At 35.0% G+C, this 15,626-nt stretch overlaps 1 protein-coding gene across 1 annotated transcript in view; it reads left to right on the top strand.

Annotated features, from left to right (window-relative positions):
• The window catches only part of LOC149416034 (uncharacterized), a 30,857-nt gene extending 16,977 nt beyond the window's left edge, over positions 1-13,880 (top strand). The window contains exons 2-3 of the mRNA XM_089641855.1: positions 12,432-13,763; positions 13,867-13,880. Of these exons, the coding sequence (XP_089497981.1) occupies positions 12,432-13,763; positions 13,867-13,880 (1,346 nt within the window). The remainder of the gene's footprint in view (positions 1-12,431; positions 13,764-13,866) is intronic.
• The last annotated feature ends 1,746 nt before the right edge of the window (positions 13,881-15,626 follow it).

A 15,626-nucleotide genomic window follows, 5' to 3' on the forward strand; every position in this document is an offset into this window, starting at 1 on the left:
ATTTTTTTAACTTTTTACCTCGGTAATTTTTTTTGTTTTGATTCTTTTGACTAATTAGCATTTTATTTTTAACCTTGTAATCTATCTTTTTAAAATCAATACGCTTGTCATTATCCATTATTGGAACAATTGTATTATAAACTGATCTGATTTTTCTACCTAACATTAATACACTATTGATTCAGTGCCAGTACATATCGAAGGCGTGTTCCTAATATTTACTAAAATTGTAAGTAATCTATCTTCCAAATCATTAGGAAATTTATTATTTACTAATATCTTTTTCAAAAAATTTTTTAACTGTTTTAACGGCATTTTCCGCTAATCCGTTCGATGCCGGATGCTGGACTGCTGAAGTCACGGACACGATATTCAAATCACGGCAAAATTTTTGAAACGTAGCTGACGTAAAAGCTGTCCCATTATCACTTACAATCTTCTCGGGAATACCAAAAATAGAGAACATTTTTTTCAGCGCCTTAATTGTACAATCTGAATCAACTTTCGGTACAATTACACAATCAATCCATTTTGTAGTAGCATCGACCACTATTAAAAAATTTAGATTTCCAAAAGGACCTAGAAAATCTATATGTATGCGGTTAAATATTAAATTACTTACCGGCCAACTTGCTAACTGTACTTTAGTAGGTGTAGGTAAACATTCCGCACAGCGCATACATTGCCTGACTACTACCTCTATATCCGCATTCATACCTAACCAGAAAAAATAATTTCTCGCCAAACATTTCGATTTTACTATACCTAAATGCGACTGATGAATAAATTTCAAAACTGATTCCTTCAATTCCACTGGAATTACAAGCTTGTTATTATAAAACAAACACGCATTATGAACCGACAATTTATCTCTCATTTACAAAAATTTTAATAAATCAACATTTAAATTTTTCTTTTCTGGCCATCCTGTATTTAAATAATTTATAATACTTGAAATAATTATATCCTTTTCCGAACTAATCTTAATGGCTTCCGCATTTATTTCCATTTCTGTAGATATAGTATTCAAATGATCAGATTCTATACATTCAATATTTAAATCACTAATTAAATCTAAAAAATAATTCCTACAATCTTTCCCCACCGTGGGGTCATTACCCTGCATTAGCAATCTGGATAGAAAATCGGCTTTGTTATCGCCCGAACTAATGTACTCAATAGTATAATCAAATGTCTGTAAAATCAACGCATAACGTTGCAAACGGTTAGCCGCCAAAACAGGTACATGCTTGTTAGTATCTAAAATATGTACCAACGATTTATTGTCGCATGACAAAATAAATTTCTTTCCATATAGGAATTGGAAAAATCTCTTTAAACCAAATATGATGGCACACGCTTCTTTGTCTAATATCGAATACTTTCGCTCCGTATCCGATAGTGTCCTACTAGCAAAAGCAATAGGGCGTTCTATCCCGTTCTCAAATACATGACACAGCATAGCTGAAATACCTATATTGCTGGCGTCAGTAATAAGTTTGATAGGTAAACTAGGATTAAAATGTACTAAAATGTTATCTGACATTAAAATTTAATTAATGTTCTTTCACTAAATTAAAAGCAATATTACATTCCTCCGACCATATGAATTCGGTTCCTTTCTTTAACAAACTTTAGAGAGGTGACAAAATATCTGAGATATTCCGTATGAACATTCTATAGTATGATATTGCCCCTAATAGACTTCGTAGTTCCGAGACATTTCTCGGCACGGCTAAATGCTTAATCGCCTCGATTTTGTCATCCAACGGCATAATTCCTTCCTGAGAAATTCTAAAGCCTTAATATTCAATTTCCGTTTCATAAAAATAACATTTACGTTCATTAACGGTCAAACCACAATCATTTAATTTTTTTAGTACCGTTTCGCAAACAGAATTTAATTCCTTTTTCGAGTTACCGAATAACAATATATCGTCTAGAAATACACAAACATTTTTTAAACCACCCATAATGGATGCTATTATCTGCATAAAAATAGCCGGACTTGTTGTTAGTCCGAAAGGTAACACCTTATATGCAAACAAATCAATATGAAATTGCACACAGTTTGCTCGAATTTTTGTTCAACGAAATCTGTGTAAAAGCATTACGCAAATCAATCTTTGCAAAATATTTCGCCCCATTTAACGACGAGATTAAATCTTCAATTCTTGGTAAAGGATATTTCAAAGGTGCTAACATTGGATTTAACGTATTTTTAAAATCAGTACATATTCTTATTGAACCGTCCTTTTTCTTAACAATAACAATCGGACTAGCTATATCACTAATTTCCACTTTTTCAATAATACCCTCCTTTAACATTTTTAATAATTCACATTCGACTTTATCACGTAAACTATATGGAATCGGTCTGGGGTTAATAAACTTTGGCCTGAGACCTAACGTAAATATTTGCCTCGTAGTTTTTGAAACGTCCCGGCTTATCAGAAAAAACTTTTGGAAATTTTAACTTTAAAACACTTGGAATATTAAGATCAACTTCCTCATTATTCACTAGATTTATTCCACTTAATTTAACAACAAAACATTTCAAAAAATTTCTACATACGATGCTTGTACTACCGTTTTTAATTACGATGAATTCCGTGTCAACACATTTATAATTAAACGCGACCTTAACCGACATTTTACCTACAACATTTAAAATATGATTATCATAGCTTAATAAATTTTTTTCGTAATTCACTAATACCTTATGAGCAAAGTTTTCCATAGAGGTTTCGTAAGAAATTGCATTTACACTAGCACCTGTGTCGACCACAAAACGTAGCGTAATTTTTTATTTTTTTATTATTTTAATATACATCATATGGATTACATTAATACATACATATTTTGCAAAATATAGGTAATATTAAGGTTCATAATATTGGTCATGTATACCTTATCAGAAAATAGGAGCTCTTGTGCCTGATAAGGGAGCCACGATTCTTACTTAGATTCATAATTCATAATGAGATATAATAATAATAATAATATATATTATAATATATATTATTATATATTTTTATTTTTGTTTAATATAAGTTTTTTTGGAAAAAAAGTTTGATTTTATTTATTTGTTCTTGTTGGTTCATAATACAGCGCAATTCGGAAGGGAGATTATTGTAGTTTTTTATGGGTTGGTAAATATAATGGATTTGCATTTGAGTTGTTTTAAAGATTGGCGTAATAAATTGATTTCCATTTCTCATGAGTTTGTAAAATTCTTGATATTCTGTGTTATTTTTTTCTTTACACATTTTTATAATGGAAGTTTGCTTAAATATATCATCAATATTTGGTACTGAAAACAATTTAAAAAGCAATTTTGTTGGGAAAGTAGAGTTTTTTTTAAGTATTACTTTTATAATAATTTTTTGCGAGACTTTTACTGAGTTTAGGTTGTTTTTATAAGATCCTCCCCAACCTATGATTCCGTAAATAAGCAGGGAGTGGACAAGAGCATAATATACATTTTTTAGTATTTTCACATTTAAAATATTTCTTAACCTAACAAATATATATATACATTTCCTTATTCTCTTTACTAACTCCCTAATATGGCTTTTCAATTTCAGATTTTCATCGATGATGAGAAAAGAAGGGCGAGAATTTAATTTCCATTTTATCCAATCTAGCCAAAAAAAACAGGTTTCGACATCGATCCTAAAATAGACATAGATTTCGTCACTCGGGTGGCACCAAAGGAAACCAAGAAAGGGCAAAGTAAACCTTTAATAATTAAGATGCAAGAAAGATATAGAAAGAATGATTTCTTGGAATCAATCCGAGGAAAACGGGATTTAATCAGCAGCGTTATCGGTTGCGGCGGAGAATACCGGATTTACGCCAACGACCACCTGACGAGCGCTTCTAAACGGCTGCTGCACCAGACAAAGGAAGCGGCCAAGCTAAACCACTATAGATTCGTCTGCGTCCGGAACTGCAGAATCCTTGTTAGGAAATCAGAGGGTTCACAAATTAAAGCAATCCTCAAAACAGAAGATTTAAACAAAATTATATAAAACTTCCACTTAAATGCGCCACCAAAATATTACCATTTTTATCGTTTACTTTTTATCTTCTCATGTATGTTCTTTTAGTGTATAATTACTTCTCAATTCCAAATGCAAGGTACGGGTATAATAAAAACTGCATTTCATTATATTTATGGATAATTTTGTATCTTATGTTTTTGATGCGTAATTTCTTCACTATTCTAAGTTAGATTTGTTATCTATGTGAGGATACTGTGACAGCGCTTAATTAGCAGCAGACACATACCTCGACGGATGACGAACCTCGTGTTGGCACTATTGGTGGGCAAGGTGCACTCTCTCGCTGCAGCAGCTGGTCCAGTTTCCTCACCACCTAGGATTCTTGCAGCAGATTCTCCATCTTCGTGTCACCTGTTTCTGTACTTCATTTTATTTAACTTAATTTCAATTTGTAATATTTATATATTTTTGTAGTATCTGCATTAACTGTGAAGCACCCCTGAGGTGATGTCTCACAAAAGCGGCGCTATACAAATCATCCAATAAATAAATAAAATTATAATTACTTCATAATTCTAGGTTCAAGTTACTGATATTATATCAACATCATCATCATCATCACTTTTGGCTCTACAACCCCTGGTAGGTCTTGGCCTCCTCAAGAGTCTTCCTCCACTCATCTCGGTCCCGCGCCAGCTCTCTCCAGTTTCGAAGCTCCATCAACAGCATGGTATTAATTTTATTTACTACTTTTTGTCTAAAGTATGTGCTCTTAATATCTGTATCTATGTTTTACCTATATGTTATATACAAATACATATTATCGGTCATTTGAATATTCATTATCAAAATGTTGGAGGTCTCCGAACGAAATCCCATGTCTTCCTTTCCGGTGTTTTGAATGCCAATTATGACGTGATATGCCTGACTGATACTTGGCTCTTGCCAAGTATATTTGGCTCAGAATCATTTGGTGAACGATATGTAGTGTAACGTTGTGATCGTGACTATGAGCTGTTGGACCAGGCATTCGGTGGCGGTTCACTTATCGCAGTGCGCCGCAAACTACCAGTGTGCCCCTCACCCTCCCTTCCATCCATTAAGCGTGCAGAGACAGCCACAGCTACTCTTGCACTAGGTTCTGGAGGCCGTGCTTCTAGAGTACGAATATTCTGCTCATATTTTGTTCAAAGCACGGAGCAGAATAAATAATTGAGTGACTTTTTTGAATTTATATCTACGTTGCATACCAATTTTCCCAATTATGAATTCCTTCTTAGGAGATTTCAACATACGACATGCCCGTGGCTTTTTCCCTTGAACGCGAACGGTTCATTGGTACTTAATCAATCCTCAATCGACGCACTGACTTCAACTCTTTCTGATTTTTTGGACTATACCGGCTTCCGTCAATTCAACAACCAGCTAAATGTAAACGAGCTTGTTCTTGACCTGGTTATATCTAGCTGCACGTGCACTGTAATTGGGTGTGAAATACCACTAGTGCCGGAGGATGCACACCACCGCTCGTGTCGTGTCGGTGCGCATGTCCTACGAACTGTCCCTCCAAACGCCACAATTGCGCACGGTCCGCTCCTATCGTAGCGCTGACTACGGGCAGATTAATAGCGCCTTGGCAGCCGTCGACTGGAAAACGACTCTAAATAGCAGCAATGTAGACTCAATTACGGCGCGTTTCTATTCCGAGTTAAACAAAGTAATTGTCACGCATGTACCATCTAGATCAATTAACATATACTCCAGGTATCCTCCATGGTACAGCCCCGCATTAAAAAAAGTAATTAAAGAAAAACTTAAATATCACAAAAAATGCAAAATTTATAACCGTAACTGTGACAATCAAACTTTCTCTCTTCTCCGAGAACGACAAAGGCGTATGGAGAAAGTGTGCTATGACAATTTCATTAATTTGGCTGAAATTAATATTAATAACGATCCCAAACACTTTTGGACCTTCGTTAAATCTAAGCAAAAATACTCTGAAATTCCTAACAATATGTTTCTTAGTTCTCAGCATGTATCGGGTGGGGAAGATATAAGTAACTTATTTAAGGTATATTTCCAATCCTCCTTTGAATCCCCCGCCCCGTGCACCTCGTCTACAACTCGAACATATAATCCAAACTCCTCCGTTCTCAACCTTAATAATGTTTTAATGAATTAGTTTGTAAATATCTTGAATCATTAGACCCTACCAAAGGCAGTGGGCCTAATGCACGTTAAATATTCCGTAAAATTGACCAAGTTTGTTAGTACTGATCTTTTTTGAAGAAATCCGTGTTGTTGTTTTTGTATATTACGAACAATTATTGTGTAAATTTGATCGTAGACAATGCGCTCAAAAAGTTTACTAAATGCCGTGAGTATTGAGATTGAGCGGCAATTTTCAATGTTCATTTTTGAGCCTGTTTTATGAATAGAGATAACATTAGCTTCTTTAAACTTTCTTTTAGTGACATTATAAAAATGTTAATTAAAAGGTAAGAAAGATTTTTGGCACATTTTATGATGAAATATGGCGAGATACCGTCACTACCAGAACCCTTACTAACATATACATTTTTTAGATATTTATTGATAATTAGATTGTCAATATTTATGTAACCAAACGAATAATCATTATTCACGTAGGTGGACTAAAAGTGTTTAGAGAATAATTGACATACTTGATGAGCGCCGGTGTTATAACGTCTTAGGCTTTATTACCTGTAATTGTTATAAATAAATGTACAAATTATATATAAATAAATAAATAAATTATAGGATTTCCATTTTTTATGAAGTTTTTGTTTTTCTTTGATGATTTTGATAAGAGGAGCTGAATACAAGTTTGGAATTTTTTTCTTTTTGACGAGGCGTTTGGGGACAAATTTGTTGATGGTATTATTAAAGATGTTATAAAAGGAATCAAGTACTTATTTTTTGTTTTTGGGGTGTTATGCCGTGTTGCGCTAACTCCTTCTTTAGCCAACGTTTCGGACAGCATTGCAGTGTCCATCATCAGGGCAGATGTGTTATTTGAGGTTGTGTAAAAATGTGAGCTTATGTATAAGGTTGTGATACCGTGTTGCCAGCTCCAACCCTCTGAGCTAACATTAACGAATTATTTTTTTTATTTTTAGTGGTTTTCTTCATTTAGCTCTGGTGTAGCCGTCAATTACCGGATACCAAGAACTATTGAGCTTAGCTCCATCGTCTCTATTAATGTTTACGGAATTTTTATGTATTTCAATGGCCTCCGTAATCAGCCGTGCTCTATAAGTTTTGGGTCTCCCCAAAATTTCAGGAACAAATCCAAAGTATTGCCCGGTGTCAATCAAATGCTCGGCAATTGCCGATTTGTCAGGGTGGCCGAGTTTACAGGCTCTGAAATGTTCTGAAATCCTTTTGGAGATAGTCCGCTCTGTCTGGCCTACATAGACCTTGTCACATCCGGAACAGCTGAGTTTATATACTCCATCTTTTTCCAGAGGAAACTTAGTCTTTGCAGACCTCAGTAAGTCCTGTATCTTTGTTGTTGTTCCGAAGACAGTCTTGATATTTTCCTTTCTCAATAGCCTGGCAATTATGTCTGTCACATTGCGCACATAAGGCAGGAAGGCACAGCCTTTCGACTCTTGTTCAATTGTGTATTCGTTTGGTGCAGATTTGGCTCCTATGATTTGCCTTGTCTGACTTGCTGGGTAGCCGTTACGCTCCACTGCATCGGTCAGCTTCGTAAGTTCCGCTCCGATTTTATGTTCTTCACATATTCTGGTCGCTCGGGTCACCAATGTATGGATAAGTCCTCTCTTCTGCGCTGGGTGGTGGTACGAATCAGCGTGTAAGTACCGATCTGTATGGGTTGGTTTCCTATATACAGTATGCCCTAGGCTACCATCGCTTTTTCACATCACCTCCACATCTATAAAAGGCAGGATTTTATCGTCGTTTTCCAGTTCCATTGTGAATTTAATTTTGCTGTGGAGAAAATAAAGATGGTCCAGGAATTCGTTTAGTTTCTCCGTTCCATGAGGCCAAATGGCGAAGACATCGTCGACGTAGCGTCACCATACTTTAGGGACAGCCGAAGCTGTGTCGAGTGCCGCTTCTTCAAACTTCTCCATACAAAAGTTGGCTAGTACTGGCGATAACGGACTGCCCATCACAACTCCGAAACGTTGGCTAAAGAAGGAGTTAGCGCAACACGGCATAACACCCCAAAAACAAATAACAAAAATACTTTTGGCCAAGAAAATCTTAAATCATATCAAGTACTTCGTCAATGTCTGCATTTTTCTGAGTAAATGACCAGTCTATCATCGACAGATGTCGGTTGATTAATTCCCAGTCGGCTTTTTCAAACACGCAAAGTACTTTAGGAGGAGCGTTGATAATTGGGAGTGTATGGATTTGTAATATAATTTGAAGCGATGGGTGGTGTGAGTCTTCACTGACAAGAGGATTGAATGCACGAGATACATGGCATTCCTGATTACAGATGATTAAATCTAGGGTTCGGTTATTGAAATATTTTATGTGATTATATTGTTTTAATTCGGAGTAATAAATTGTCAGTAAGTGAGGAACTAATTGTATTTAAGTTTAAAGGTGTTAAGTGTGAATCATGCATTTCCCATATTATGGTGAGAGAAAATATCATAAAACGTTGTTGGCCAGACAGGAGGTATGTATACAGCACATATGATGGGATTGAGAGAACTTACCGGAATAGATACAAAGATTTTTTCAATCTGATTTTTTCCCAGTCATCGAGACGGGAAGCTGAGAGCTCCTTGCGCACTGCTACTAGCACACCGCCTCCGTCCATCTTACCAGTAAGTATACGGTCCCTATCTAGTCGGAACATCGTGTACCGTGAATCTATGAATTCAGCCGTATTTACACTTGCTACAAGCCACGTTTCAACTAGAACTATAACATCATAGTTATTCGATGAAATATTAATAAGTAGCTCCTGAGTTTTGGTCTTCATACCACCACAGTTCTGGTAATAAACGGATAAAGATGATGAGGTCATTTTATGAGTTTAAGTGTGCCTGTCGACTTATTCCACAATCGTGAGAGCGGTGCATTAATTAGGACGTATGAAGCATCAAAATTATATATGAAACAAAGATCACTTAGTGTAAAATATGTCAACATTGTAAGATCTTAATGAATATGCAAGAGATATGATAGTGGTATATGATTATGGAGGTATTGCGCTGCAAACAAAAATATTAAGTTATTTTCATATTATCAAAAATATTAAACAGACGAATGAACAAGGGTACAAGATAGTGTAAAAGAGTTGGCATCGACAGCAGCAGTAACTAGTGTGTTGTTGAAGTCACATATTTTGTTGATCATGAGTGCTAATTTTGTTAAGGTCTCCCTCATGACGGATGGTGACCACTCGAGAGAGATCATTCCTTTTCGCCAGGATACTGTCACTCCGCACCCATACGTATTTATAGCCGTTTTCTTTTCCGGCGGCACGTGTTTTTGCAAAGAGTATTTTATTTTTTATTGTCAGGTCTTCATTTAGAAAATAGTGGTGGGAGCGCCAAGTCCTAGTAGGCCTGTTGTGAGACCGCGGCGAGTCATTACCGCAGCGATGACATCAGCTGTTCCATTTCATCATGAGCGTCTCTGATTGATTCCATTTCCTGTCTTGGGCTGGCATTTTCTTCCTGAAGAACAGTTACACATCCCATAATTTTGGTGTACCGGTCCTTCCACTCATTTGACAGCGCGTCCAATTTTTTGATGAATGGCGTCAACTGCGAGCTTACTTTGTCGTGAGCTGGAAGACTATGTTGCGTGGCCGGTTGGAGGGCGACGAGTGACCGCGAGCGACGCGGTGCACCGCTACCACAGCGCCACTCGGAACCGGGACGTCAATGATGGACCCTGGGATAAAAGCCGCATTTGTATTTGGGTAAAATTTTTTAGTAAGAATCGTGTTAGCAATAGGATTTTGAGTATTTATTTAGAAAGGCGTAAAAAAATATTTTTACTATAATCGTAATTTTTTCTTGGAATCTTTGGGATTCTAACTGGGGTTCTTCCAATGTCGGTGCAGGTTTAGCGGGCGTTCTCACCACTGGGCTAAAATCCGCATGTGAGGTACCGTGAAATATGTGTAATATGAATTGACTTAGCACAGGTATTATAATAAGTAAATGAATGTTTATTTCGGCGACAACACTAACTGTCACTTCACAGAACTTGAACTAATCACTTGAAATAAGAATAAGTACGACCGTTTAGACATAGCTAACGTAGCTAGTTCGCTTTACTGTTCAACAGGAAATCATTTACCGATACATTGATTGATTATTATGTATTTTAGACCCTGAATGTGGGTGATTTTTAAAGAGTGATTTTTTGACGTGTTTTCTGAGTGAACGTTGGTGAAGAAAGCTCGCACGATTGAGCATTTTTTTTATTTTTTTATCATACATTATACACTTTACAAATAAGGTAAAAAGTGCCAATAAACTACTTTTCAGCAGTTTGTCTAACGGGTTTTGTACATTATAAATCTTTTAATATTGAATTTACAGTTACATTTTTAAAATTATTTATTTATTTATTTATTTCACGAATATTAGGGCTTTTACATACATACATATAAAAAAAAATTACGAAATTATACATGAAAATAGTGAAGGCAACTATTTAAAACAATTGCCGAAAAATAACTATAAAGTCAAAATATCACTGAACTTGATCTACACAGCATGCAGGCACAAAATATACATTTTTTTCTGTTTCAGTTGACAAAATTATTATGTGTTAGTCAAATCAAATTAAATACCTTTATTAAAATATTCCACTACTTGATGAAAAAAACTTCAATAGGGTATGCTTATAATATATTATTGAAATTAATGTACTAAATATATCAACAACATCGTAGTATTTGTTTCCTAGCTGTTGAATCCGTCGCATAGGAGTGTGATATTGGGACGTTGATATAGAATTGCTACAATAATATGGTAGGTACTTTCTTGTAACCGACCTGCTTGGAGTATGAAAAGAGATTACATATAATAAATCAGGGGTATCAAACATTGAATTAATAATTTTATACAAACAGGTTAAATCGGAAATAATTCTGCGATCAGATAATTTTATTAAATTTAATGAACAAAGTACGTTATCGTAATTTAGGTTTTCTCTAAGAATGCCCATTTTTAAATTTACATATCTTAAAAATTTATTTTAAATTCTTTCAATCGCATGTGAATGAACCTCATAATTTGGGGACCAAACGGTGGAATTGTATTCTACATGACTCCTTACTAGTGACATATATCGCTGTTCCGGTGGAACATTGACGTAACTGCATCATTAATGAAAAATGAGTTATTGACGTCACTGGGTCCAAACGTGGTATCCCCATTCGGCAGAACACTGACAGATTTGTAGTTCAACGTTTTGCCTCCAGGGAGCAGATGCGTCACATTTGAAGAATCAGCTGATCTTGGAGGAACAATGACAGATGTGTACTTGTGCTTGGGAAGGTCAGATTTGTGTTTATGTCTACGGTGCTACATTGACGTAATTGTATTCTATGTCGTTGTTGCTCTGAGTTTTTTCTCAAATACGCGGAAACATTGACTTAACTGTATTTTGTGTCATTGTTCATCTGAATTTCTCCTGATTTAGCTGCAACATTGACGTAAGTGAATTTTATGTCAGTTTTTTAATACATAATAATAATTATTATTTGGTTTAAATGCATGCTGTAACTATTGTTTGTGTCGGGATTTGTATGATTTTAGTAGGTTTTACCTAATATCAGTTAGATTCGTTAGTGAAGCGTGTGGAGCACTGTAATTTCTAGAATATTTTTAGTTTTTCTCGAAAATTGTCTCAGCTATAATACTCGTATACTTATTATAGGGTTTAATGTGTTTTTTTGAGCGATGACATTTTTTATGATAAATCTTGAAACAGATAAATTTGTTTATTCGAGAACTAGAAAGTACCTACCTACTAAAAATAGATAATGAGGTTTAGATATTAATATGCATATTATGCAAAATGTAGTTTAGAATAAATGGGTGGGTACAACTAAAATGCATAGAATATTAATTCTTTTTATAATCAGTACCTACTAACTATTGTATACACTCTAAATTGATATTATAGAGTATACCTACTTGTCTTATAATTTTGGTTTATAGAGTATAGAGAGTGACTAAAACGTAACTAGCATAAGCTCTGCGCCAAATGTCTCTTCCAGTTACCAAATAATAAATAAATAAAATTTGCTTTCATAACGCTTTCATTTACCTAAGTACTTACAGTACCTAGCTAACAACCTACCTTACTTACCTAAGTCTACCACCATAATATAATTTATTATTTTTTTTTTTTTATTAATATAAATTACATGCCCTGTTGCAGGGTCGAATATAATGTTCAGTCACAGGACCTTACTGATAATGAAACGTGCTCGAGGTTTCCCGGTTTCTTCTGTACCTCAAAACAGTGGACGTGAAGTCAACCTCAGCCAACCTGAAGCACTGATTTCTACTGAACTTCAAAACAGTGGACCTGAAGTCAACCTCAGCCAACCTGAAGCACTGATTTCTAATGAACTTCAAAACAGTGGATCTGAAGTCAACCTCAGTCAACCTGAAGCACTGATTTCTAATGAACTTCAAAACAGTGGATCTGAAGTCAACCTCAGTCAACCTGAAGCACCGATTTCTACTGAACTTCAAAACAGTGGATCTGAAGTCAACCTCAGTCAACCTGAAGCACTGATTTCTACTGAACTTCAAAACAGTGGATCTGAAGTCAACCTCAGTCAACCTGAAGCACCGATTTCTACTGAACTTCAAAACAGTGGATCTGAAGTCAACCTCAGCCAACCTGAAGCACTGATTTCTTTTGAAAAGCAAAAAAATACCTATATTGTTAAAAGGACTAGCGAAACCAAACTAAGCTTGAGGAGGGTACCATCAGTCTCTTATGAGTCCGATAGTTCAGAAGATTCAGATTTAAGTTCACGTTCCTCCGACGACTATTGCCCTTCAACTATTGAGTCGTCATCATCATCAGATGAAAATGAAGCAGACACGACACAACAACAAGTCCCTCCAACAGTAATAATTAATAATGATCTCACAGTCAAGAAGGGGAAAAAAAGGCAAAGGAATGTGAATAATTGGTTGAAAGAAAAGAAGAAAAGACTAAAGAATTCTGGACAGGGGTATACTTCTAGGACAGGAAATGTTGTGGCTTCAAAACAAATGGGGCCTCCGTGTACCACCAAATGCCGTTTGAAATGTCCAAATAGGGTATCTGGAGAGTTGAGGGAGGTACTTTTTAAAGAGTATTGGGAGTTAGGGTCCTTGCAGAGACAGCGAGATCATTTGGCATCTTATGTTGAGCCACTTGAATTGAGCTACCGACGTATTTCTAAATCAAAAAGCTCTCCCAGAAATACAAATTGTGCTTTTTTCATAACAAGCAATGGGAAAAAAAATCGTGTATGTAAAACTTTTCTCATTAATACTTTTGGAATAACTGAAAGAGCGACTCGCTGTATAATTAAAGCAGTTTCAAGTGAAAAAACTACTATTATACCAGAAGATAAACGAGGGAAGCACAATAACCACAAACAGCTAAGTGACAAAATTTTGGATTCTGTTCGTAGCCACATAAATTCAATTCCACGAATTGAAAGTCAGTATCTCCGAAGTGATACTTCGAGGCAATATATAGACGGTGGTTTAACTATTGCGGAACTTCACAGAAACTATATAAAAGGACGAAAGGAATCAAATCAAAAAGATTCAGCAACTTATGATTGTTATTCTCGTATTTTCAACAGCGAATTTAATATAGGGTTCTTCATTCCTAAGAAAGATCTTTGTGACCAATGCGAGTCCTATAAAAATGCCGGAACAGAAGAAAGAGATAATCTGCAAGCAGCTATTGAAAGTCACTTAGAGGAAAAAGTGCTAAGTCGCAAAGAAAAAAGTAATGATAAACTGAAAACAAAAAGTTCTGAAAACAACATACATTTGGCTACTTATGATTTGCAAGCAGTGTTACCTGTACCGATAGGGCAAAGCTCTGCATTTTTTTACAAATCTCGCTTGAACTGTTACAATTTTACAATAGTGGAAATAAAGGCAAAAGAAGGCCAAGGCTGTGAAACTGACAAAACTTGCGACATTGCTAAAGCCAGCTGTTATTTTTGGAATGAAGTGATGGGAAATAGAGGGGCAATAGAAATTGGATCTTGCGTTTATGACTATCTGAAAGAGTTGTCAATAACCAACCCTGGAGTTGATGTCATTTTTTACTCGGACAACTGTGGAGAGCAACAAAAAAATAAGTTTCTGAAAGGCATGTACCTTTTTGCTGTCAATACTTTGGACATCAACTCTATCACTCACAAGTATCTTGTTCGCGGGCACACCCAAAACGAAGGGGATTCAGTGCATAGCATAATAGAAAAAGCAGTGAAGAGGGCGACCAAATCAGGACCGATATACATTCCCGAGCAATACGTTGTATTAATTAGGAATGCTAAAAAAACAGGAGCTCCTTTAATTGTCAATGAAATGGATTTCACTATGTTTTACGATTTAAAAGCACTGTACGATGACATGGGCCTTGATTTCAATAAAGACGAGGAAGGGAATGATTTCAAAATAACTGAAGTAATGTTACTTCAAGTCTTAAAAGGGAAAGATTGCTTCCAGTATAAAAAAAGGTATAAACAACAAAATTGGACGAAACTTGCTATTTGCCAGAAAAGGAGGGGTCGGAGTTCGTCTGAATTTTTTTTTGCGACAGTGTCAGCTGCGTAGGGCTTACTCTTCCAAAATTCCTTTGGGTTTATTATTATTATTAAAATTACTTTGGGTTTATTATTATTATTATTTATTCCTTTTTTTTTTTTTTTTCTTTTTTTTTCTTTTTTTTTTACAAACTAAAAGATTTGAAGCAGTTGCTTTCAAAGCATATAATTCCAGGGTTTTGTAAAGATTTTGACGATTCAATTTTTCGTTAATAATTTTATTTGTAATTTTCAAATAAAAATTTACTTTATTTTTAATGGTAATCTTTGCTTTTACTCTTGTTTTAAATTTTCAATTGGATTACATAATACACTTTTTCAATGACACTATTATAATTATTACTGTAATATTTTGTAAGAATTTTTGTAATTCAATTTTTTTAAATTTATATTTTTACCTTTCGTCTTATTTTCAATATAATTATATAATTTTTTCAATGACTTTTTATTTTATTTCAATGCTACCCTTCTGAACCTGCTAAGTAACCACTAATTTTACAAAATGCATATGATTATGAAAATTTTATCTCTAAAACTAGAAAATTCTCATAGGGTAATTTTCCGGAAACAATGACGCAATTGCAATAGGGGATGAAATTAAGGGTAGAAAAATAAAATATTTATTTCAAATGTATAATAGAGTGAAAGTATATCACATTGGCTAAATATAACCGCAATTCAAAACCAGTAATTCAATTATGCTTAATTTTATGAGGTAATGAATAAAATACTTTTGTATATTTGGCTCTCCTGTAAAATTACACTTTTTGCAGTTGCGTCAA

The sequence above is a fragment of the Hesperophylax consimilis genome, chromosome 17 (assembly GCF_061612785.1).
Source record: "Hesperophylax consimilis isolate HC1 chromosome 17, BYU_Hcon_1.0, whole genome shotgun sequence".
Classification (NCBI taxonomy): domain Eukaryota; kingdom Metazoa; phylum Arthropoda; class Insecta; order Trichoptera; family Limnephilidae; genus Hesperophylax; species Hesperophylax consimilis.